This window comes from Pimephales promelas, chromosome 17 (assembly GCF_988280905.1).
Source record: "Pimephales promelas chromosome 17, fPimPro1.hap1.1, whole genome shotgun sequence".
Taxonomy (NCBI): domain Eukaryota; kingdom Metazoa; phylum Chordata; class Actinopteri; order Cypriniformes; family Leuciscidae; genus Pimephales; species Pimephales promelas.
Window position 1 is genome coordinate 15,333,948 of NC_142785.1, and position 26,188 is coordinate 15,360,135.

The window sequence follows — 26,188 nt, forward strand, 5'->3', positions numbered from 1 at the left end:
TTACACAATTATTTGTAAAGCAGCTGAATTTTTCCTCTAAATTAATTTCAGTAGATATTAATTACCCCCTAAATTCAATACAACTTTTAATTTGCTTTTGTACATTTCAGTGTTTATCATTTCACAGTGATGACACTGAATAAAAAACACAACAACTACAATTGTAGTTTTAGATTTATTTACACATTTGAATTTTGTGGTGTCAAATATTTCACCTATTTACAATTTATCTTCACTCGAGTATGAAAACTGTACAATAAAACAAGGAGTGTGTAGAAAACAAACCAAGAATTAATGATACAATTTACATTTTTCATCAAAATACATCACCAAATCGAAAAATGTTTAGAGACCCAATATTTACAGATATTAGGGGTAAACGCCACATTAAACAATGCATTTCGCCAAGTTATTAAACCGAAATAAAGCACAAAAATGACTCAAGTTTGATTATTATACCACACATTCTTATTCTTATTCTTTAAGTGGCAAGTGTCAGAAAATGTACATTAAGCACACAAATGTCTGAATGTATTATTCACATCGAGCTTGTGGGGTCAACTGTCACACTGACAAGAATAAGATTTAGTTTTAAAATTAGGCTACATATTAGTGTTTTAAAAGAAGAACAATGGGATGTCGACTTCCAAAATGCAATAATGCTTCTGAATACCTTACACACTAGATGCAGCATATCTGCATTATTAACTGCATCTGACTGATTTGTACAATTTCTATTGCACTTCATTATGGTCTTGTTCTACAAAACAAAACCATTTAAAAAAAAAAAAAAAAAAAAAGAACTTCAGAACCTCTATTCTATAAATCTCAATTGCATTGAACAGGCTCCAAATGCATCTCCTTCAAAACAAACTTCAGCATAGAAAAAGTGAGTGGTGTGTATGTCAGCACAGTTGTTCAAATGCACCACATGATTCCTCTCAATAAGGAGGAATATTAAAAAAAAAGCCTGATGCTGGTGGTATCTGGTACAGTACATGACTAAGCTGGTGGAGTAGTTTCTCATTAAAGGCTTATATTTTGAATTCATACAAAGTTTTGCTTCCGTAATACTGGCATGGTTACGAAGGAATCAAGTTTAGCTTTTTCTTCACATTGCATTGACCTCTATGAACCCCAGTTTTATACAATCCTCTCTGCCAATCCATTCATTTGAGGAACATAACAGAAATATAAAATTGTAGAGGAAAGAGTTCAAGAATTTCTCACTGAAGGACTGCTGCTTTTTTCCATTTCTTTATCCTTTATGAGGGCATTAAACACCTGATAAAGAGAAAAAGAACGCATGTTATGAGGTATACGCCACACAAATCGACAAATAAAAACTCCCTGCAGGTGGAGCTATACTCATCATCATGAAGGGTTATAAAATAGAACAGTTTCCTCAAAAAAACTTCACACAGATTCATTTTACTAGATATCTATTAATAGAGGTTATGCAAAACAATATTTGAAGAGAGCAAAATATAGCCAGGACCATATTTGCATTTCATTTCCTGTTTGCATTTCCCTCACAAAGAAATTCCACTGGTTAAATGTTGGCTGTAGCGGCTCAGACAGGAACTGACCTGTGTCCACTTCCTGTTGCAGCTGATCATCTGAGTGTTGGCGATGCAGCTGAAGAGGCGTTCGGGGGGCGTGTCCTCCGGGAGTCTGGTCAGGAACTGAGCGATGTGAATGAAATCCATCTGCAGGAGCACTTCCTCGTAGAGCCGCAGGATCCCGAGGCCCGTGCGGAACAGGAACTCCTCCCCGTCTCTGCAGAACACATCCCACACCCGACATGCCACATCTAACGGCAGGGACTTAGTGTAGAGGGTGAAGATCCTGGAAACACAATGCATTCAGGTGTTTTGTTTAGCCTGATCATGATCACAAATAGGACTTTGGATGGAAGACAGAATCAGACTCTAGTCCTAAACAACATACACTTACAAGGGGTGTGAGATATATGTATCGTCTACATCGTTGTTCTATTTTATTTTATTATTTATATGATTTTATTCACGCTGCTAGGCAGTTTGGATGCTGCTTCTGTGCTACTTCTGTATTCCAAACATGCATTTTGTTGATAGTGATTTCATTTAATTGGTAAAAGGCTAGAAAAAAGTTTTATTATTCTAATTGAATCTATTAATTAAAAGCATGCATCACATTTTATGTCAAATTCTTACTTCTAATAAGGTCAGAAAAAATTGCTTCCTTATAAAATGACAAAAATGCCTCAGGAAATCAATTGAATAAACTTGTCAATATCACACACCCCTTTGCATACTCACACATACACATTTACACATCAAGCTTAGTTTTTAGACAAGACTCGTTTTCCTACATCAGAAGATTCTTCAAGGACTCACCAGTCTATCAGATACAGGTCAGGTGTGAGGTTGTAACCGTTGAAGTGATTAAAAAGCCTGGGGAGGTTTTCTTCAAAGAACACCTCAAACGCTGCAAAGTATTTCAGCATCTAATCAAAAAAGAGACACAAAATTCAAATTTAGGTATGTGTGAAAACCCCCTTAAACAATCCACCCCAAAACTAAACTCTATGGACATTAACAAGCTGCTGTTTGTTTTACAAAATAATTGTTGTGTCCCTCAGTTTAAAATCTTTAAAGCAAAAAAAAAAAAAAGATGCTGTCGACTTGGCTTGTTTTGAACCAAGAACATTCCTTCACAACAAAATGTAAATAATCTGATCTATGAAACGTTGCAGTACCAGCTCGTGGTCCACTCTGAAGAACGCCATCTGACAGGGTTTGTTGAGGAGATTGGCAAATGCGATGAAAGCGTCGGCCTCCTCCAGGTTGAGAATCAGCACAGCCGCTATGAAGGACATGCCCTGAACCTGCACACAACATTAAGTCATTTCACAGCCGCCCTTATCATCGTCTAATGGCTTTTTAATGAGGACGGCTATTTGAATGAAGTGCTGGATTGAACTCTAGAAACTCCGAATTCAATATACAACTGTTTTATTACGTCACATATTTAGAAACGTCACAACAACTCGCTTACAGTCATAGTTTTGCCCATCTACACGACCGATCAAATGTTTGGGGACAGTAAAAAAAAATAACTTTGAATTTTGTATTTAATATTTTTTACATTTTTTAAATTATTGTATTTAAATTCTGTATTAATACTTCTATTCAGCAAGGATGATTTGAATATATATATATATTCACACACACTCACTCACACACACAAATCATTATTGGTCAACCACTATTTATAATAAGAAATGTTTCTCGAGCAGTAAATCAGGACATTTGAATGAATTCTGAAGGATCATGTGACACTGAAGACTGGAGTAATGATGCTTAAAATTCAACTTTGCATTACAGCAATAAATTACATTTTAAAATATATTCAAATAGAAAACAGTCATTTTAAATTGTAATAATATTTCACAATATAACTGTTTTTACTGCATTTTCAATCAAAAAATGCAGCCACGGGAGCAGAAGAGACTTCTTTAAAAAAAATAACAGACTTCTTAAAAAAAAAAAAAAAACTCCAACCAATCCCAAACTTTTGAACGATGTGTTTAAACATTAAACAGAGCTGGTGTTTTTCATATGCAGATGAGAGGCAGTAGAGGAACACAAAAAGATCTTTGTAAGTATTGTGCTGGTGATCACTCACATATCCCACATCAGGTCTGTAGCAGGTGTAAGCGCCCAACACGCTGTGTAGGAGATCATGGTACGGCCCACCCTAGCAGACGACAGCCCAACATGAGTCACATTCATTCCTTACTGTAATGCTGATTGTAATTACTGTAGAGTTACAGTTAAACTGATACCATAACAACGGTGACAGTAAGAGTGCGAACAATACCTTCTGGAAGATGAAGAGCGATGGAAATGTGCGCGATATGTCCAGTTTGATCAGATCCAGACTGGACTCACGGTCGGCACTGTCCACTGTAACAAACACAATCACATAATCAAGGCCGACTCCAATACACGTTTAATATAGTGTCCTTTTACATTTTTCAAAATATATTTAAATTTTATGTGAAAATATCACTCTCGCACTGTACTCCCTATTTTAATGCACTTTAGACATTGCACATAACACACACAAGAAAAAAAAAAGAGAGAAAAATAGGAAAAGATAGGGACGGATGAGATTTGGGGGAAGGTTATCTTATATTATATTATCTTATTATCATATTTTATTTTATACAAGATTTGACAATGGCAATTGTTACATAGGAGGAAGGATGGAAATAAAAATCTACCAACACAATATTGGCACTTAAATCACTCTTGTCACTGCTGGAATTATGGATTTACAAGATTGCTCAATACTGCACTATGTTGGTTTGTTTGTATGTATGTCTGACTGTTAAATAAAAAAAGAAAAAAAGAAAATTTAAAAAAAGAAAATTTCACGTTATATCTAAAGACTTTCAATATGGTGAAAGATTATGCCCTAATATTATTGAACTTAGACTACCGGTCAAATGTTTGGAAAAATTATGACTTTTTGGTCTCTTCTGCTTATCAAGACTGCATTTGTTTGATCGAAAATACAGTAATATTGTAAAATATTCTTCAATTTAAAGCAACTTATTTCTATTGGAATATATTTTAAAATGTAATTTATTCCTGTGATGCAAAGCTCAGCATGATGAATTTTCAGCATCATTAATCTTCATTGTCACATGATCCTTCACAAATAGATTTAATAGGTTGACATTTCTTATTTATTATTTTCAATGTTGATTATTTTTATCAAAAATAAATTAATACTTTTATTCAGCAATGTTGCATTGAATTGGTCAAAAATGAGACTAAAGACATTGGTAATGAAGTGTCTATTTATCAAAGCATCCTAAAAAAATTTTAATTGAGCAGAAAATCAGCCTATTAAAGTGATAAGGACCAGCATAAGAGCCTTTAAAAAGACATTTGACTGGTAGTGTATATCTATAGCACATCGCTATCAGCCTGTGATTTCCTACAGTATGTTCCTGGCAGTGGATACAGCCTCATCTGGTGTTTGTTAGTCCCAGAGGATCTGCTCGAGTGTACTGCTGGAAGCTAACAGGCAGGGTGTTGTGATGAGGGTCACATGTGTGAACGGGAGGATGTGTTTGTGTTCAAACTGTATGAAGAACCAGCTTTATTAACAGATTTAATATGGAACATCAAAGGAGGAAGTGCTCAGGCTAATTAAACATAATTTTATAGTGTTCACAAGCTGGAAGGCCAAGTGGAAAACAAAACAAAAACATGAATTAACTGTTATTAGTGAGTCTGTGCTTGCAGCACAGGAAGGAAATAACCACCGCTTCAATAAAATGAGCAGAAAGGAGACTGGGGAGAACTGGAAGACACTCGCATAGAGACACATAGCACTGTTGCACTTCCTGACCAATGAATTTCCATGACTTTTCCAAGAACTTTCCAATTTAAGATTACTGCATAGGCATAGTGGACTCCAATTCAAAATCAAAGTTGATTCACTGAACCTAAAATCCTTTCAAATTCCGTCTGTTTCAATAATGAATTATTCAGACCGAATTTTGAATTGATTCAACTGATTCTGAAGTAAATTGCTAAGAACATATTCAAATTCTGATTGATTCACTAATGAATCATGCAGACCAAATTACAAATGAGTTCAACTGATTCACAGATTTAGTTCAAATTGTTGTCAGTTTGCAATTACTGGGTATAGACCATTTTGCAAGATGTAAACAACACTGGTCCAAAAACACTTCCTGTTTCAGTTTGTAACTGTTTTCTTTATTTCACATGTAAAGAAAACATCTTAAAGATGTTTGTTTAACTTTTTGATTCAGTTTTATATGTTCTGTTGGTTGTATTTTATCCCAGCTTTTATGTAGTGTTAAAAAAACTGAAAGAGGAAGTGCTTCTGGTCCAGTGTTGTTTACATCTTGCAAAACGGTGACGATAATTCGCCTGTGTCTATTAAATCTGTGACAAAATCACACCAGAACATTCAAATCTGTGTTGGCATTGCCGCTGACCCAGAGAGAGCAGTTATCATGTACTGTATGAAACAGCTTCAAAACACTCTTTTCATTGTTTCATTCATATTTTTTTTTTCTAATTAATAAAACATTTTTAATTGAAATAACAATAGATAAAATGTCAATTGCAGCTTTCTATTTAGCTGTCTATTCAGAATTGTGGGAGAATCGTGATCTCTATAATAATAATGAATCACTAATGAATCATTCAGGTTCAACAGATTCATTGAACGAATTCATCAGTTTGTCATTACTGGATGAGCAGAGTGGATTGCTAAAACCCATTCAAATTCAAACTGATTTGCTAATGAACTGAGACAGATTTGGGAATTGGTTCAACTGAATGATTGTACTAGAGTTTGGTGTGTCTAAAATGCTCCAGTGGGCTGCCTGAGGGACGAATGACGTACCATCTGACTCCATCTCACTGCCTGTCTCTCTGAAGCTCTTCCAGCGCTCTTTGGCCCGCGAGAGAAAGATCTCGTACAAATCTGAGAGGAACAGAAAGCAGCTCAGTTTTAATCATAAAACATTTACAAAAGCAGTAGAAATGTCTGGTCTATATGTTAGAACTTTAACTAAAACTTTAAAAGTCTAACTAGAACTTTAAAGTCCCAAGTGCAGAAATCGTTCACTTTTGGGAGTGTCAGAAAGAAACTCAGCCAAATATCTTTAGGAATTTCTTTGTCATAAAGAAGGTTAGAAATCACCCCAGGCGACTTTAGCATTCATTCACGTGGATACTGCATAATGACATTCCTCAGACTGTTTGCCCAAAAGTTCTAGTTAATCCTGGGCTTAACCGCATCTTCAAAAGTGACTCTTCAATGAAATATGAAAAGACAAAGTCAAAATAAAATAAAACCTGAGGTTATGTTCAGCTCATTCCCAATGGCCAGACTCCAGACTTTACCCCTCACGTTGGGAGGAAGACCTTGCCACCACAGATCCTTCACACGCCGCAGGCCCCGCCTGAAGAAAGAGAGCCGTGAATATGGAGTAATAAAATAGTGCATTTTATATTGTATTAATTTTTCTTAATAAATGAAATATAATGGCTTCAAATACTGCAGCTCTAGTTCTAGCAACCGAACGAACGTGATTATCATTGTTATAATTGTAGATGGTGATAGTCTCACATGCTCTCCCAGTTGGGAAGGATTTCATTGTTCCAAACCACCATTGCGTTAGCGATGCTTTCCTCCTGTTTAAATCTTTCCTTCATCTGCTTTTTCTTCTTCTGAGCCTCCTTCAGTTCTGTGAACAACAGTTACATTAGTATCATATTCAATTCAGTTTCCATTTCAAAATTCCATACTCAAATTTTCCAACATAATTAACATAAATGGTTCATACAGCATTATTTTCAGCATTATATTTGGTATATAGTCAGAATAGTTTTCCCAAAGTGATAATCTGTAGTAGCATCAGAATAAACCTAAAAAGCTGTATAACCTGCATATATTCAACTCACACATTGGTTTGAAACTGTAACTGTGATTTGATGTTGGACGGTCACCAAATTAAATAATTGTTTGCTCCTTTATCTGTTAATGGTTTGAGTGGCAATGGAGTAAACATTCTATTAGTGAAGTTCAACAGAGACTTGCTTATCGCCATAAGACAAACAGTTTTGCTATTCATTAATTTGTGTCCGACAATCACTACATGACCTCTAAACTTTAGAAGTTCTTAATTTTACATTTTAGAAAAGTGAATGGGGGCAATAGTCTGGAAACACAATTTATTTTCCATATACTGTTTTCTTTTTTCCATACTTATCCAGACCTGGATATTACTCAAAATTATATTCAGAAATTTTCCAAACTGCGTAGGAACCTTTGTAAATTTAAGACAGAAAAGCACAAAAGCATTCCCTGACTAAGTGAAATCACACATTTCTACATTTTATTTTTGGGAGCATTTTTGGGGAAAGATACACTAGCGTGACAATGGGTGAATCACTAGAAAACACGTTAAGGTCATATTTTACCACAAATTACGAGGATATTTTATGGTAATTAAGCACATTTCCCAGACACAGTCATTACCGTAATCCTTACAGACGTTTTATTTTAATTTTGATAATTGTGTAATTTCAATTATTGTCATAACTCTTTGTTAACTTTTTACTGTATTTAGTTTAAGGTATTTATTTATTTAAATCCCCAAATCACAGTCAAAATGTATAAAACAGTGAAATAATTCACCTTTTAATTTTGTTTTTCATTACAGCAATGAGACAAACTTCTCAAAGTAAACACCTAAAATTTGCCTAAAAAACTCCTAAAAAATGTAGTCATTGTAGTCACAGTCATATGACTTAACATGATTACTGAAAAAAAAACTAAACAAATGAAAGTAAAATTTACTTAAAATTGCTAGCAAATAATTACATTATGAAAAAGAATTAAATATGAACATATGAAGTAGAATGACTAAAAATAGTATTTTCTGTGCAAAACATACTCCAGAAATCCTTTTTTCCCACAATGTACAAAAGTACCTCTCTTCCTCGCCTCTGCCACCATTTCATCATACTCCTGACGGTGGCGCTGGGCTTCCTCCTCCGACTTAGCAGGGAGGTTCCTGAGGAAGGAAGCCAATGATTTTAGTTGTCACAACAAAACGGACAATTAAATGTCTCAAATACACAGTCTAGAAACATGTAAACATTGACATGTTTCAGAAAAAAAATTCACTTAGAAGTTTCTGGAAAATGCCTCATCGCTGGTCATCTCATGGTTTGGCTGACACGCTCACATTTCTCTGGTCATTTATTCTTAATAAGGACTTGGGGACTGAAGAGACTTGCGTGGTGAAATACAACCCAGTCTCTGTTGCTAAGACTTATTTATAGCCCATTGTTTTGGAAAGATGAGCCTCTCAAGCTTTGCTATAGGATATATGTAACGCACGTTAATGTATCCTGAGCGCCTAACGAAAGAACGGCACAAGTTGGAAAGGTGACAAAGCACCTACCTTTACTGTTCAAACCTGGATGGACCTCAAAGACTCCCACAACTTAATCTATGTCATAATATATCAACTTAATTATTGACAGTACATCTCAAGTGTATTGCGAGAAGAGAACTGTTGTTGCTTGGTTTCTCCCAAGGCTTTTTTCTCCATTATCCAACATTAAACTGAGTTTGTTCTCATTACGGTTTCCTTTGGCTTGCACACTAGGGGACTACATTACATAAAATGTGTTGGAAGTATTATGCCATTTAACTTCTCAATTAAACTGCTTAGGGGTGGGCGATATAATTGAAATCTCAAACCTGTCATTTTACAGTACACATCATTAACTAGTGGCAGTGACACACATGACCACTAGGACTGTGTAAAAAAATATCGATTCCTCCATTATAATTGATTCTCATTTTTACGTACCGATACTGATTGATTAGTCTATCCTGTTTTCAGTTAGTGAATGAACAGAAAATATATATTTTTATATAACCTAAATTTGCAATATTAATATGCAATATTGTGAATACAGGTATACAGTAGCTAAAAAAAAAAAAGATTTTCACTTTTTATCTTTTATTCCCAACAGCTGGTTAGGACAGAAACTCATCTTATCGTGGAAGAAATTGCTTTTATCGTTTGCGTAAGTACGTAATTAAGTATAAGAGCTGTACAGTACCTGGTTAGTTAACAGCTTTATGATGATACTCACTCATTTATTGTTCATATCATGGCAAAACTATATTAACGCCCAGATATATTTTTAAAGCAGGATATATAGTGCATGCAACTCTGCATACACTATATACTAGGGGCTTCATCAATTAGTCGACTAGTCGACTGTCACAACCACTAGTTGGCGCTGTCGGCCTTAATCGACTAGTCGGAAACAAAATGATGACATATATATATATATATATATATATTTTTTTTTTTAGTGAACTATCCCTTTAAGTACAAGCGGCAGTACTATTTACTACTGTCGCCTTTAGACCAACACGCGACGCGTTTAATATAGATGCATATTACATCACATTTTCTCTCAAATGTTTGCTTTCACTTTAGACATAGCCAATTATGTTTATGTAAACATTGTGTGCATTTAACAGTATTAGCACAATAAGGCCGTGTGTCCACCAAAGCGTTTTTCCACGCCCCGGCGTATGTTTTCAATTGTTTTCAATGGGAGCGCAGCGTTTTTTAAACACCATGAGCGTACCGAGGCGATGAGCGTTTTTTTTCACGCTTGAAGCGCCCGGCGTTTTTACTGGTCACTGGGAGTTGAAAAATGTTCAACTTTGGATAAAACGCAGCGCTCATCACTGTCACTTTTTACCCAGCCGCCCAATCACAGTGGAGGAGGGGCGGGACTAATACCACACCGACCAACTGTCAACATTCAAACTGCTGCGGATATTCTGTATCATAGCAACGAAACGTCTCAACGGAAAAAACGCTGCGCCGCCAAAACGCTCTCAAGCGCCCAAAGCACAGCAGAGCGTCTAGCGTTTTCAGCTGGCTAAAACGCTTTGGTGGACACACGGCCTAAGACTCGAAAGATAACTTAATCCAGTATTCAGACGCTGTTTGACAGGCTCCTAGTGCCTGTGAGCGTTGGGGGTATGCCGCGCGCTCAGGAAAGCGCACGTTAGAACAGCGGATAAGCACGTGAATTAAAAGTTTAACCGGCAAGGCTTATGCAAATAATGAACTTTTGTGAATTGCAATGTCCCGTACCTATTCATTAACGTGTGATGTGTAGGCTATGTCGTGTTGTACAGTTGAGGCAGAGGCGCCAGAACTGAACTGACAGAATGCACTGCAACATGATACTACGATATTTCTTCAAAAGCAGATCGTGGAGACATTTACTATTCGTGATATCGCACATCCCTAGAATAAACCATTTAACGACTAGTCGACTAATCGTCGACTGTTATGCAAAACTAGTCGACTAGCAAAAATCAGTAGTTGTGAAACCCCTACTATACCGGTAGTACGTAGTAACTCATGTTAAACGATTCACACTATACATCAAATCTCAACGGCATGATTGTTTATGTCGCAAAAATGTACACTATTGCATTATTAAGCCATTAAAAAAATGCAATATACAGTAAGTATGCAATAAGGTGCAATATTGGGAACAAAGAACTTAAAAATCTTTTTTAACCATACCTATTATTTATTGTCGACAGGTTATTACAAACTACAGGTGTTTAGGACAAAAAAGTATCTTAACATGGAAGAAATAGCTTTTGTCTTGTGTGTGGTACTCACGCGGGGCGGTCCTCTAATATGAGCGCAGTGGTGGACGATGGTTCGAATTCCAGGTTCTTCCGTCGGCCCTGGGAGGGCAGGGAGGGACTCTGGCTGGATTTAGACACCTTGGATTCGTACTCCTGTGAGAAAACCAACAGGTCAAGTTCAAAGGTGAGCTGAATGAAAGGAGCATTATATGGTCTGAATGTGCTTGTGAGAGTTAAACATGAGAATATGGAGGCAGATGGCAGACGTGTGAAGATCAAGGCAATGCTGAGGCTGGGGCCGGCATGGTATGAAGCACTGCGTGTGATGTTTATAGCCATGGAGAGAAAGGTCGGGCATTTGAAACTTAGGTGTTTGTTCATTTGAGGAAGCATGAAGACACCAAAAAGTCTCATGCTATCAAAAACTGTGTAAAAACCACTGCTTTCCTGAGAATAAGTCTGTGTGGCTGGTTTCTCTTCCTGTACCATCTACAGCAGAAGTTCAACCCCATTCATCATTGCTGACTGAACAGCAGCACAGAGACTCGTTCTCGTCTGTCTGAGAAGCTTCTACAGATGTCAATGGGCATATTGTGAATGAATGGGTTCTTTTTCTAAGAAATATGGGTGATGAGAGAAACTAGTCAAGAGAGGAGAGAATGGAGGATTAACTGGTGTTTATCATGCAAACTTCAAGTGCTTGATATCAGAAGAAGAACTTTAGGCTTCATAATAAGAGCTGCATAATTACATATTCAGGAGGGATGCAACCATATGAACATTTTGTCCGATACCGTTAACTCTTTATATTTAAAAGCCGATAACCAATATATTGGTCAATAAATTTAAATCCAATTTTTTGTAATAATTTTTGAAAGTCTGATAAAACTCTCACCATTAAAATCCATGTCTCAATCACACAAGTAGATGTTCTCTTCTCATCATAGTTTTATGTAGCCTATATAACAGACTTGTGCTGCACACTGCACAGTACTTTCCTTTTTTGAAGCGATTCCAATCATATTTCCAGTAATTCAAAACCATCATATTGAAACTGAAAGGTCTCAGCTGAAGGAAATAATCCATTATTTACAGGCTTTATTTTATAAAATTTTCTTTTAGGGCCGTTAACGATAACATTAAAAAAAGACAAATATCGGCCGATACCGATATGGTGGCCGATATATCGTGCATCCCTAATATCCTGACTCAGGGATCAACAGGAAAGATTTTAAAGTCGCCATGAAACAGAATGTGGCTTTTTCCCTTGTTTTGACATATATCCGAGAGAAACGGCTTCTGAAATTAGAAAAAAAATTAGGGCGGGGCTTGATTTCGTCATTGGGGAATTGACTGGATCGTTGGTGGTTGGGCATTGCAAACAAAATGGAGGCAGATTTGAATTCCAGTTTACATTCAGTCTGAGAGGCGGTGCACCGATAGCCACACCCTCATCAGCTCTGGCCACACCCTTTCACCAATCCACGTGAACAGAGGTCGTTTCGAGAGGGGAGGGAAGGGTAATGTATTTGATTAAAGATTATAAGGGTACATGAATTTTAAAATGAAGTGCACACATAAATAATTTATAATAAACACTACAATATTACTTATAAGAAGATTTGTCAAACTTGATTTCATGCCGACTTTAATAGTAAAGATTTTAATTAGGAAAATTAAATTTACAAAAATTTATATTCAAAAAGATTACTTTTGTCTCCCATGTCAAAAATTCTAAAAAAAAAAAAAAAAAAAAATGTTCTTTGATTTTACTTAAAATAAAATAAATAAATAAAAGGAAACATTACAAAATTTACTCTACAAAAAAGATTATTTATTTTGGTATTCTTCTAACATCCATACTGATCGTTAAAAACATTTTTTTTTTTTTTACAATTAGTGCTGTTAAAGTATTATTCTTTGTTAGTATAATAGTATAATTCACCCAAACTTTATATTCTGTCATCATTGCTCTTTTCCATACAATAATCAATATTTAAAACTGATTCAAATATTTGTTTTGATATTCTCAAATAAAAAAAAATCCTCAATTTTTGTCACATTTCACATAAAAAGGAGATGGGTTGCCATTAAGTGCCAAACACATTGTGTTGTGTTGAGGTGTGTCGTGCCAGATTAAAAATCTTGAGACAAACCAAAACGCACCAACTTTGAATATGCAAATGGGTTTGAGAGCTACATGAAGTACAGAAGCATGGTCTGTACATGTTAATACACAAAGCTAATTTACAAATTTACAAGTCAAAAAATAGAGTATGAATTCACTGTGTGCAAAAAGAGCAGCGTGAACGTTCTTCCAAATATCTTCTTTTGTGTACGAAAGAAAGAAGAAAAATCATACAGGTTTGGAATGACATGAGGGTCAGTAAATGATTTCATTTTCTCGACATGAACATCAAGTCTTAAGTGCAAGTCAAGCAGGCGTGTCACGTGACGTGAGAGTGGTTAAAATGACCGATGGGAGGTGAAGGTGTACGGCTCAGTGCACAGAAGAGACAGTGAGAATGAAGGAGAGCACATTTAGAAACCAAACGTCATACCCCAGAACTTAAGAGATTGGGTGTAGATACAGATGTGAGATTCCCTGGGTTACCTTCCTGAAGAGAGAGCAAAATGACAGAAATACAGTAACATAAAGCAGATCCTGAGAACTAAAAAAAGAATGGCCCTTGCTTCAAAACGGTGCTGACTGGACTGGGTTTAATTTAAAGAGGCACAAGTGCTTTTGGAGTTATTTGGCACAGCACAATAAGTCATGACAGCAAGATCTGCTGTTTTTTCGGATAGGCTTTATTCCGACTGGATCCAGATTTCCTTTTTGTTTGTGTGTAGTTGAACTCAATAAACAGAAGGAGTTTGGCTGTTAGTAATCTAACAGAACGTGTAGAGGACCACATGTGCGTGACTGAAGATAAGCAGGGCAGAGATAGTGCGAGGCAGTGCATTCAATAAAAAAACACAACATAAACATATTGGATGTGCATTGTACTCCCTAAAAACATGCGCTGACCTTTTCATGACCTTCACAGTCCCTTCTCCTAAAAACACAGACACTAATATCCTGAAAGTTTTTGAGCCCCAAGCCAGCTGGACTCAGAGCTGCAGAAAGGCTTCTACGGTTCTTACTCTCCACTCCACCCAATCATATGATCAGGCCAGAGCACATGGACTTTTAGAGAACTTAGCATAGCTTGTCCTGTTTGCATAAATAACAGAAGTGAAACCCGTACGAAGAGGTCAGGTGAGAAGAACGGAATTGTTTCTGGTTAGACATGTATGGCTGGCAGAGTTGTCTTCTGCCTTCTTGGAGAACAGCACCAAAAGCAGAACTATGTCCAATTTAGCAAAGTCTTCATGTGCAACAAACTTAAATACTTGTTTAAAACACCTTTTTCCAGGGTCCAAAATTAACTTTTTTTCCCCACAAACTCGAGTGAACTCAGACAATTTACCAACCATACAGAGTATTTCTTATCATTCATAGAATTTTAAAATTGCTCTTCTCAAAAGAATTTTTTTTTGTCTCACTGACAACATAATTATCTGATCTTCAGTAAAACTACATGTCACAGAGACGTAAAATATTGTGATTTTGTTCCCCATATGTTCGTTTAGGTGTGAGGAATATTCTCACAATGTCTCCTAACAGAGTTTTGGAGACCCCCCCCCCCCCCAAAAAAAAAAACAGTGAAAATAGATACACTTCTGATAGACTTCTTTCGACTAAGGTCAAGTTTGTTCAGAGGATGTTTTGTTCAGTGCAGTTTGATTTGAATCATGGATGTCTCTTAGGGATTCAGTGATATAGCAAGGATCAGACTAATATAATAGACTAATCATTTTGGATCATGCTCTTCTCATAAATGTCTTCCAATATATGAAGAGTTCAGATGCAAAAGCCTCTAAATGCCATTTGAAATTTTCTTCTTTAATGATGATTTTTAGCAATCTTGTATATTTAAGTTCAGTAATTTCACTTAAATAACAATTAATAGGTAATTATCATTGCCATTTAAGTGAAATTACTGAACTTAAATATACAAGTTTGATAAAAAATCATCATTAAAGAAGAAAATTTCAAATGGCATTTAGAGGCTTTTGCATCTGAACTCTTCATATATTAATGTGTAAAATATTTTCAAGGAAATATCCCTTGTGAAAAAGAAGTGTGCTTAACTGCATTGAATGTGCACTTCAAATCTTTAAAGTATACTTTAAAAACTGACCACTTAAAGGAGTAGTTCACTTTTAAAAAACTTTTGCTGATAATTTACTCACCCCCATGTCATCCAAGATGTCCATGTCTTTCTTTCTTCGGTCGATAAGAAATTGAGGTTTTTGATGAAAACATTCCAGGATTTTTCTCCATATAATGAACTTCACTGGGAACCAAACGGTTCAAGGTCCAAAAGACAGTTTCAGTGCAAACTGCAAACTGTTCAAAGGGCTTTAAACGATTCCAGACGATAAATAAGGGTCTTATCAAGCGAAACAATCGCTCATTTAACGTTTGTGACTCTCCTGTTCGAACTCGTTCATCAAAATGAACGAATCTTTTTTTGAGTCATTTAGTTCATTCAACGAACGAAATGAACAAATTGATTCGGAAAAAGATTTGTTCATTTTGATGAACGAGTTCGAACAGGAGAGTCACGAACGTTCATCACAGAACAGAGCAAGGCGAGCATTTGAGGTTATAAAACTTAAACATTGTTATTTTTTTTTTTAAATGAGCGATCGTTTCACTTGATAAGACCCTTATTAAATATAAATATATGAACAAAGAAGGTTTTGGAGGCTTCTGGAATCGTTTAAAGTAGGGCTGTCAAACGATTAATCGCATCCAAAATAAAAGTTTGTGTTTACATAATATATGTGGGTGCACTGTGTATAATTATTTTGTATACATATAAATACACACACATGTATATTTAAGAAAAAAATATAATTTATATATAAAATATTTATATTTATATATAATATAAATTACATATAAATCTATATACAGAATACTTATGAAAATATTTCTTAAATATATATACAAGCATGTGTGTGTATTTATATACTGTATATAAAATAATTATACACAGTGCACATATATTATGTAAACACAAACTTTTATTTTGGATGCGATTAATCGTTTGACAGCCCTGGTTTAAAGCCCTTTGAACAGTTTGTAGTTTGCACTGAAACTGTCTTTTGGACCTTGAACCGTTTAGTTCCCATTGAAGTTCATTATATGGAGAATGTTTTCATCAAAACCTTAATTTCTTTTCGACTGAAGAAAGAAAGACATGAATATCGTGGATGACATGGGGGTGAGTAAATTATGAGCAAAAGTTTGTTTTTTGTTTTTTGTTTTTTTAAGTGAACTACTCCTTTAAGTGTTTTACTTTCATTACTATGTTCTGAACACAAGTACACTTTTAAAAAGTGCATTTGTCAAATTAAAAGTTGTACTTTAAAATACATTTAAATCATTCTGTTTTAATAATCTTTTGTTGAGTTTGACAATTATTTTTTAGTGTTGACTAACATACTAAGGCACTAGTAATGTACTAGATAATAATTTTAACTATATATATATATATATATATATATATAATTTCAAAATTACTTAATTACTCAATTACTTCTCCTACTTACGTGATTTAATTTGATCCTCAAAAATCATTGGAAGGTGAAAGCTATTAAATTTTGATGATAGATTGTGATTTATTTCTTTAAAATATTATGCACTGATAAAACATTGTGCACATTAAGACAAGGGAAATTTATCAAGTGGATACATTTGGTTTCATGTACACTAACAATAATATACAGCTATTTAAAAGATCCATAAAAGGTTTTACTACATTCAGTCTCATGTTGCTCGATCTAAATTTACGTCTTCTCTCAATATGAATGAAGTGTATACAGACCTGCTGTATGGTTTTGGAGGCTTTGGGGGGACTTTCTCTCAGCGGGACCTTTCCAAAGAGTTTCCATCCTGGTGCACTCTGAGCCTCTCTCTGCTTTCTGGAGAACAGATTTCTGCCAAAGACATCATCACAGAGCATATGTCAAAACCTGAAGACAATACACTGAAAACAAGTGCCCTAGCCAGTTGTTGATGTGTTTTTTTGCTTCACAGCATGAAGATAACTCTGATAGTATACTGTAAGTCACTGACTGTGTAGCACATGACTTGAGAGGAATGCCACTACAGCCTGTGAACCGAGATAAAGCTCAAGCTTATTAATAAAGAATTGTGCAAACACGAAACATGACTTGACAAAAAACGTTCCTCTTTTTTGCAGGAGTTGCCAGAAGTAAAGCTGTTAAGACAGAGATCAGATCTAAGTCAACTGTAACAAATATTGTAAGATATGAGGAACTAGTTTAAGCTTCCAGCTCAGTGACTGGAATAAGATAGAATCCTTGTCCAAACCTGTTATGTGTTGAACAAAGGCATTAATTTCTTGAAGAGAAGGGAAAGTTTAAAGGGACAGACCAGTTAAAAATTAAAATGTACTATCATCGATTACTTACCCCATGTCATATTATTTTCCACGCAGTGAAAGTGGATAAAAAAGAGACTTCTATGGTGCTTTTTTGTCATTTTGGAGCTTGGGGATATACTATCACCATTCATTTTTGTTGTGTGGAAAAGAACAGCATAAACATTTCCTTTTGTATTTCATGGAATCAAGAAAATATTACAGAATTGGAATGACATGATTTTCATTTTTGGGTAAAATATACATATAAATATATGAACAATCCAGTTTTACAAACTCATTCTGCAAAATAAAAATAAATAACTGCTAAATTATTAATATTTGCAATTATTATTAATAATGCAATCAACATGCAGAATGAAAACAGGAAATTAAATCATAGACCCTTGTAGATCCTTATGACTATAAAAATTTCAATAAGTCTCTTAGAATATCAGATAATTTGACCTTTTTATGAAAGATTAGCACAGGCTATAATATGTCAATGTGACATTTAGAAATAATAATTTATGATACAGTATGTGTAGAAAATAGAAAATGCTTTTTACCTTGAAAAAATAAATAAATAATTATATATTATATAGGGATGTGCAAAAATTAATTGCGATTAATCGCATCCAAAATAAAAGTCTGTGTTTACATAATATATTTGTGTGTGCTTTATATAATTATTTTGTATATATAAATACCTATGCATGCATGTATGTATATATTTATGCGCTTAAATTCTGTATATATATATATAAATACATAATATATATTAAATAAATATAAATATTTTATAAATGAATAACATATATATGTATGTATATATGTGTGTGTGTGTGTGTTTAAGCATATATATATATATATATATATATATATATATTTAATAAACTTAAACAAATACTGTGTATTGAAGGTGTAAGGAAAATGTTAGTTTATACTTGATTACATTTATTGAATGTCAACATTATAAAATATAGTAATATATAAATGGTCAAAACCATATAAAGCAACATGAAAATATGTCTAGATTTTTTTCACAATTAAATCATACATCATCTTTAAAACAATCAAATGATCTTTCTGACAAGCTCGAAATGATATGCTCCTCAGATTTTTGGTTCTCATATTTAGCCATTTTCTAAAAGGTATCTTAGCTCAAGCAAAATTTCTAAAGACAAAATTGCAATACCTGCTAAAGACCTCTGAGATGCCTTGTTTCCTCTGGCTCAGAGTCAGATCTGCGGCAGCAACACTCAACACACCAGGGATGTTGTCTGGGGCGCTCTGACGTCGGCTGATTTCATAAGTGTTCCTGGAATTCAGACTCACGTCCATGAACCTTAAGTCTTCAGGTCTATCTGATGTGGAAAAGGTCTCGTCATCATCTGGACTGAGAGGAGTAGAGTCAGCGTTGAAGAAAGAGTTGGAAGAAAACGTCCTGAGAGAGTGTTTTGGAGTCGACGGACCGGCTGACGAGCACAGCTCTCCTTCATCCCCATCCTGGGTATTGGAACAGCGGTCAGTCGGTCCATCCTCAACTCCATCTTGAGGTGGTAGAGTTACTTCAGAGAGTGACTGGTTTATCAGAGACGTAGAAGACACGGCATTGGAGTCTGCCGACAGTTCCCCGTTTGCCGTCATAAGGTCATCTTTAGAATTCAAGCAGCTTTTTGCAGGGTGAGATGAATTTGGAAAGTCGTGTTCAGTCACTTCATGTTCATTGTGGACCGCGTGTCCATTTGGGAGCTTAGTGCCACATGGCTGGTTACTGGTCTGTTGCAGCACTTTATCACATGACTCTGGCACCTCATGGTCCTCACTTCTCTGCGATTGGCCTTTCTCTCTCAGCGATGTACCAGTATGAGAGAACATGCCTTGCATTATGTTCTCCTGCCGGTCTATAACATCTGAGATGCGGGGAGGTGGTCTGCCTTCATCAGCACCCGTGCCTCCAGAGGAAGACGCCTCAACCATCAGCTTCACAGGTGAATCTAAAGAACGCCCACTATGCTCGGAGATGAAACTGCACTTCTGGACCCCACTGGGTGGATAACCTAAAATAAAACCAATTTGAATTGGTGCTTTCAAAATATACAGAGTAAAACACTAGTTCAAGCGCTCTACCAAGCAGACAGCATTTTAGGACGTGATGGGCTTGTTTAGAACAATTGATTCAGTGTTTTGGGGCATCATAGACAGTTTAGAATGTTTGTATTTAGTATTTTAGACACTAAAGATGTATTTGGAACATCTGATCAAGGGGTGTTTGGAACATGAAATACCCTGTTGGAACTACTGGATTCACTGTTGGCACTATTGGAACTTTTGATTCACGATTTTGGGGCTCATACTGTGTAATCAAACTTCATAATCTCAGGAATATTCACTATTTCAGACATCATAAAATCACTTTTTAACATTACAAAACATTTGATTTGAATATTTGATTCAGTTTGTTTGACAACATTATCACATTGAGAAAGTATGATTCGGTACTTTGGGGCATGACAAAACATTAAAATCAGGCATGCGTTTCAGTATTTTCAGGCACTGTTGAACTTGAATGTTCAAAATGTTGGAAATATTCTATTCATCATTATTTTTAGGCATAGTAATTGCGTCTGTAACGTTTGGTTCGAGCATTCGATTCAGCAAACTAGTGGAGCAATAGAATCAAGTTTAGAATGTTCGATTCAGTGTTTGGTTGGTTCATAATTCTATTTGGAACATATTGTTACATAATATGCAGATGTTTTTTTAACATCTTAAAAGTTTGGAATGTGTGAATTCAGAATACCATAAATACGTTTAGAATGCTCGATAGTAATTTGGAACATGATAGAACATTCCATCCGTGCATTCGATTCAGCATACTAATGATTCGAGCATTCGATTCAGCAGCCTAGCTGAGCATCAAAATCAAGTTTTGAAACAATTTATTGAGGCATGACAGGTGCGTCTAGATAAAAACGAAATTCAGAACATTCCCGAGCCCATTCCGAAACCCATAATGCTGTCTAGGAATACAGCTCAGTAATGCGTTTTAAGACACAGCCAATACTGCATTACTGTCAAAACGCACAATAAAGAAGACACATAACGTTATACATACCCATCGGCCGCAGCCCAATTCCTGATGGCAGTACAAATGACCTCTACTGTAGACACCCTTTTGAAAAACCCAACGAGGAATATTTTTACGTCAGTTTACTCTCATATAAAGGAAATATATCTGTACATGTCCATCCTCAGTCTTTTCCATCTCATTCAAAATCCTCTTGTGAATTGACAGCCAAAGCGCTGTAGTTCAGTGTTGGACTCCGCACTTTTTTCCCCATGACACCTTTTCAGACGGTCCTCCAACATATTAACAGGGTTAGTATTATTAGAATGCAAATAGCGTGAGTTAACCGACATGCCCGTTAAAACATTAAAGCTTTCCTGACTCTGACCGGTAGATGTTCGTATCCTGATCCGAAGCCATCTTGAAATTCCAGTGACGTCATTTGATGATGTGCTAACAGGAGACTCCACGCGCCCCCTGCTGGACATTCAATAACACACATTTAGATGACGCAAGCTACACATACTAAACTGTACATTCAGACACAATACACACACATAGATAAATAATGATTGTAAAATTATGTGCACAAGTGACTGTGATGTGGAGGTTGAACAAGTTGAGAATTTCAGTTGTGATTAGAGAAACGTAGAGAGATTCTAAATTCTGGGAATGTCAATTTAGGGCTTTTCACTGAAAATTCTAGGATGATTTGTATTTTTTACACAAAGTAAATTTAAGATTAATTTAGATCTAGGCTATTGTTTTCTCTATAAGCAAACTGTTAACCATTTTACAGGTTTTCCTGTAACATTTTTACAGGTTTAGTTTCATTTTTCAAACATTTTTACAGCGTAAACTAAAGACAGAGGTCATGTTTCCATTTTGAGGTATGAATGTGTGAGTGTGTGAGATATGATTCTATCTAGTTAATATCCAAGCCACTCTCTCTCTCTCTCTCTCTCTCTCTCTCTCTCTCTCTCTCTCTCTCTCTCTCTCTCTCTCTCTCTCTCTCTCTCTCTCTCTCTTTCTCTCAATCTCTCTCCCTCTCTCTGAGACTGCATACAGCATCAAACTCAATCTTTTTTTTTCAACAGCGAGAGTGCATTGTTCCCTCTTACGCACTAATCAAAAGGAATTCACGCGATGCCAATCTGTAGAACGAAGATACCGAGAGCTTTTGGAAAAGAGCTTCAGTATAAACAGAGAAGCTGGTGACGTGAGGAGCCACTTGAAGATGACCTATTTGATCTGTGTCCAGAGAAAGCCCCATGGAGAGCGATGGTGCTGAAAGGGACAGCTCCGGTGAGGGAGTCCGCGCGCTCACGGGCTGCGCTCTCTGCGCGCTCATCCTCTCCACACTGCTGGGGAACACACTCGTGTGCGCCGCCGTCATCAAATTCAGGCATCTCAGATCCAAAGTCACTCATTTTTTCGTCATATCCCTGGCAGTTTCGGATCTCTCCGTGGCTGTTCTGGTCATGCCGTGGAAGGCTGTCTCTGAGGTGGCCGGCTGTTGGCTCTTCGGGAGCTTCTGCGACACTTGGATAGCTTTTGATATCATGTGCTCAACGGCGTCTATACTCAACCTGTGCATCATCAGTTTGGACAGATACTGGGCGATCTCGAGCCCCTTCCGTTACGAACGTAAAATGACCAAAAGGGTGGCGTTTGTAATGATCGGGATGGCGTGGACACTTTCTGTCCTGATCTCTTTCATCCCTGTCAGACTGAACTGGCACAGGGCTGTGGAGCACAACGCGCCTTTAAATCGCACCACACACTCGGAGGACTGCACTGCGACTCTAAACAGGACTTATGCCATCGCATCTTCACTTATAAGCTTCTACATCCCCGTTATAATCATGATAGGAACATATACACGGATTTATCGGATCGCACAAACGCAGATCAGAAGGATCTCCACTTTGGAAAGGGCAGCAGGACACATGCAGAACAACAACCCCGACTGCGCGAGCGAACAGTCGCTGAAAAGCACTTTCAAGAAAGAAACTATGGTGTTGAAAACACTTTCCATCATCATGGGGGTGTTTGTGTTCTGCTGGCTTCCCTTTTTCGTCCTCAACTGCATCGTGCCATTCTGTGACATGGACACTCTTGGAGACTCTCTGTGCGTGAGCAGCACCACTTTCAACATCTTCGTGTGGTTCGGATGGGCCAACTCATCGCTCAACCCGGTCATCTACGCGTTCAACGCGGATTTCCGCAAAGCCTTCACCACTATTCTGGGTTGCAACCGACTCTGCGCGTCCTCTGCGGTGGAGACGGTGAACTTCACCAACGAGCTGGTGTCCTACCATCACGACACCACTCTGCTCCACAAGGACGCGCAGGGTGTTCCCTCAGCCCTGGGTCTGGTCCCCGGTCATGGGGAGCACATAAGCTTACCTCTCGACAAGGTCTTGATCGCGTCCGATTTGTCTCGTACCCAAAGGAACGTGTTGCTGCCTGCGCTCGAGCAACAGGAGGGCGAGATGGAGATTTCCCTGGACATGATTCCCTTCACCTCCCCTGCACTGAGCGACTGCTGTGGGATTCCGGGTCAGATTGAGGAGCGTTGAGTCTGGACTGATTTCACAAGATCCTATTTATAGCATCCGAATTAATGCGTATATGACCTCGTTTTATTTTTGCATGCACTCAAAAAGTAATTTGGCCTAAATTTAAGATTTATGCATTTGAATTATATAAAATTTCCTTTTTGAATTTTGAACATAAACAAGACATTAAACTTAATCCTCTGATTATCTTAGGGGTCTTTTACTCAAAAAAAAAAAAAAAAAGTTCTCTTTGTCCAAATGGTATGAAACTTTATGTATATGGTAGTACGCGTTTTTCGCGTGCATACACGCACTTTTGGCGTATAATAAGTACGAACTCTCCACCCCCCTCCCCCCCTAAACAGGGTCTGCCCGGGGGGTTTTCAGTGCGTAGCATATGCACGCAAAAACCATGCGTATAAATGCCGAGAAATGACAATCGTGGGATACGCACTTTCATGAGACTGTGTTGGAAACTTTACTTTCTAAACTTACGGCTCTAAACACTTTCTAGATCAAGGTTACAAAAATAAAAATAAATAAATCAAATTGGAATGATATATGTTTTAATGTTAGCGTGTAAAAAAAAATGGTGACAGTAGTTGTTTTCGGGGTTCCTGGAAACCCCACATAGTATGCAAAATTCAACGCAGATCACATATAGATAGAAATAAAGTGGCACACTTCCAACAATGCAAAAAAACATCCACAATGCGTGCACACACAAACAGACACACACATAGGAATACATTTGTAAGGCTATGCATGCTGCCTGCAGTGCACTGACGCATAAACACCTGCAGTGCACTGTAAACGAGACTACATGAGATGATCATTTGTTATTGCTGTTCAGTTCATGTCATGTATTTTTACTCAATATGCTAATATTCATTTCTGTTCTCTTCTAGTTAAAACTGAAATGTTGATTAAAATTGTAGAATTATATTAAAAACAAATGATTAAAAAAATCATCTTGTTCAGGTTTGATTCTAATCATAATGTAACATTATTGAACAACATTTGTCACTACAAAAATGCTAAACTTTGAGAAATTTTTTGTTTGTTTGTTATAATTGTGATTTTATAATATTTACACATGAATCCAACTGGAAAATTTGTGAAAATATTGATTAGTCAATCTTTGTCAAATTTGATTAGTCAGATAGTAAATAGCATAGTGGAGCTCTATAGCCATCTAGTGATTTATTTTTATTTTAAAACAGCATTTTCCCAAAAAATGGCCAAAAATCGAACATTAAACCATCATAAAATTAAACCAGCGAATGAAAGTTAGAAAACTGGGTCTTTCATAAAGTGAATCTTACATAAAATGCTGTTTTTTTTGTTGTTGTTGTAAAAAGCATATTTAAATAAATATTTATTTAGGTATTTATAGAAATTTAAAATTTATCATAAATCCCCAAAAACGGCACAAATGTTGAGTAAAAACATTAATAAACAGAGTAAAAATACAATTGTTAAAAAACCCTTTTATTCTGTTACAAAATTAAATATTGTTTGGGGTCCCTGGAGACACAAATGAAGATAATCAGAGGGTTAATGCATTTGTCAATAAACCGATAAGATGCACTAAAAAATATTCTATTATATTATTTATATTACATTACATTATTATATTACATATTCTAACAAAGAATCATTGTGAAACCAATTTTTTTAACATGGTTAAAACATTGTTATAGCTGTGGAACAAGCAATATTCAGCAGCCATATCAAATATTGGGAGAAAACCAGGTTGCTTATGGAAGAGGTGTAAGTGAGGTCAGCAGGGGGCGCTCAGCAGGGGGCGCTCAGGGGGTGTCTGTGTGGGTCCTAACGCCTCAGTGTACTGATGTCAAAGAGCACCGTCCTTTGGATGAGACATTAATCTGAGGTCTTGACTCTCTGTGTCTGTGGTCATTAAAGGAGCATTTCACCCATTTCAACATTAATCTTTATTGAAAATGGATCATATATGTAGTCAAAATGTAAAAGGATTTTTGAATTTGGTACCCTCTTGACCGAGAAAAGACTAAAAATAACTGAGGGGTGCAGATGTATGAAAGACTACAACACCCACAATGCACCACATAGCACAGCTCAGCAAGCCACACCCACTAATCCGGAACTGCGCGCACATCAGAGAAATCATTCTTGAATCGTCAACAAGGCTAACGTTAGCTGCCACCAGAGATTGAAATTCATTTCAATCGAAAAATTCATTTAGTTGGCTGTGGCGAGCAGGACGAGGGACGTGAGAGCGGCGCGAGAGGACGGCACGAGGCCGGTGACATGAGTGATAATGAAAGACAAGAGACGCACCGACCGGTCTCGTATCTCTCACAGAGGAGCGGGAGCATAAATGGTAGATCGAGAGAGAAACAGGCCTGATTTTATGTTGTGTGTGGACATCAGTCGTCAATGAGGGACTGTTGGCTCATACTTTCGTTTTGTATTTGTTCATTTTACTATTAAAATCTTTAAATGTTCGCCGATTCCCGCCTCCTTCTTCTCACAACAACAAACCCTGTTAACGTTACATTGGCAAACTCATTAGTGAATTACTCGTTTGCATTTCTCTCTAAAAATGGTGAATTACTGCATGATACCTGTTCAGTCAGGCGAAACTATGATGGTTCACATCACAACACAAACGTCCGTGTGCTCGTCTGATTCAGAGCTATCGTTCAGGAGAAATTGCCATTGTTGAAATTCTCTGCAGCAGACGGACACTATCTGTGTCCGTAGGTCGTAGCACGCAGCGAGAACACAGGCACAGCAGTCCGCCTCAGCTGCTCTTC

General features: G+C 36.7%; 2 protein-coding genes across 3 annotated transcripts; one reads left to right on the forward strand and one right to left on the reverse strand.

Moving 5' to 3' along the window:
- Nucleotides 1-161: 161 nt before the first annotated feature.
- On the reverse strand, nt 162-21,275 carry tbc1d12b (TBC1 domain family, member 12b). Of its 2 annotated transcripts, XM_039664746.2 has the most exons (15): nt 20,875-21,275; nt 18,952-19,816; nt 17,196-17,307; nt 13,815-13,871; nt 11,285-11,406; nt 8,538-8,620; nt 7,171-7,288; nt 6,897-7,003; nt 6,442-6,522; nt 3,865-3,950; nt 3,670-3,741; nt 2,741-2,869; nt 2,379-2,488; nt 1,590-1,848; nt 162-1,284 (listed from the first exon to the last, which is right to left on the reverse strand). In XM_039664746.2, the coding sequence occupies exons 1-15, from the start codon at nt 20,876-20,878 to the stop codon at nt 1,216-1,218; spliced, it is 2,274 nt and encodes a 757-aa protein (XP_039520680.1). In that variant the 5' UTR covers nt 20,879-21,275; the 3' UTR covers nt 162-1,215. The 2 variants fall into 2 exon arrangements, with proteins under 2 accessions (XP_039520680.1, XP_039520681.1); XM_039664747.2 differs by lacking the exon at nt 13,815-13,871.
- Nucleotides 21,276-21,907: 632 nt separating this feature from the next.
- drd6b (dopamine receptor D6b) lies at nt 21,908-23,842 on the forward strand. Its single transcript, XM_039664748.2, has one exon. It carries the CDS (start codon nt 22,098-22,100, stop codon nt 23,406-23,408), a length of 1,311 nt encoding a protein of 436 aa, XP_039520682.2. The 5' UTR covers nt 21,908-22,097; the 3' UTR covers nt 23,409-23,842.
- Nucleotides 23,843-26,188: the final 2,346 nt, after the last annotated feature.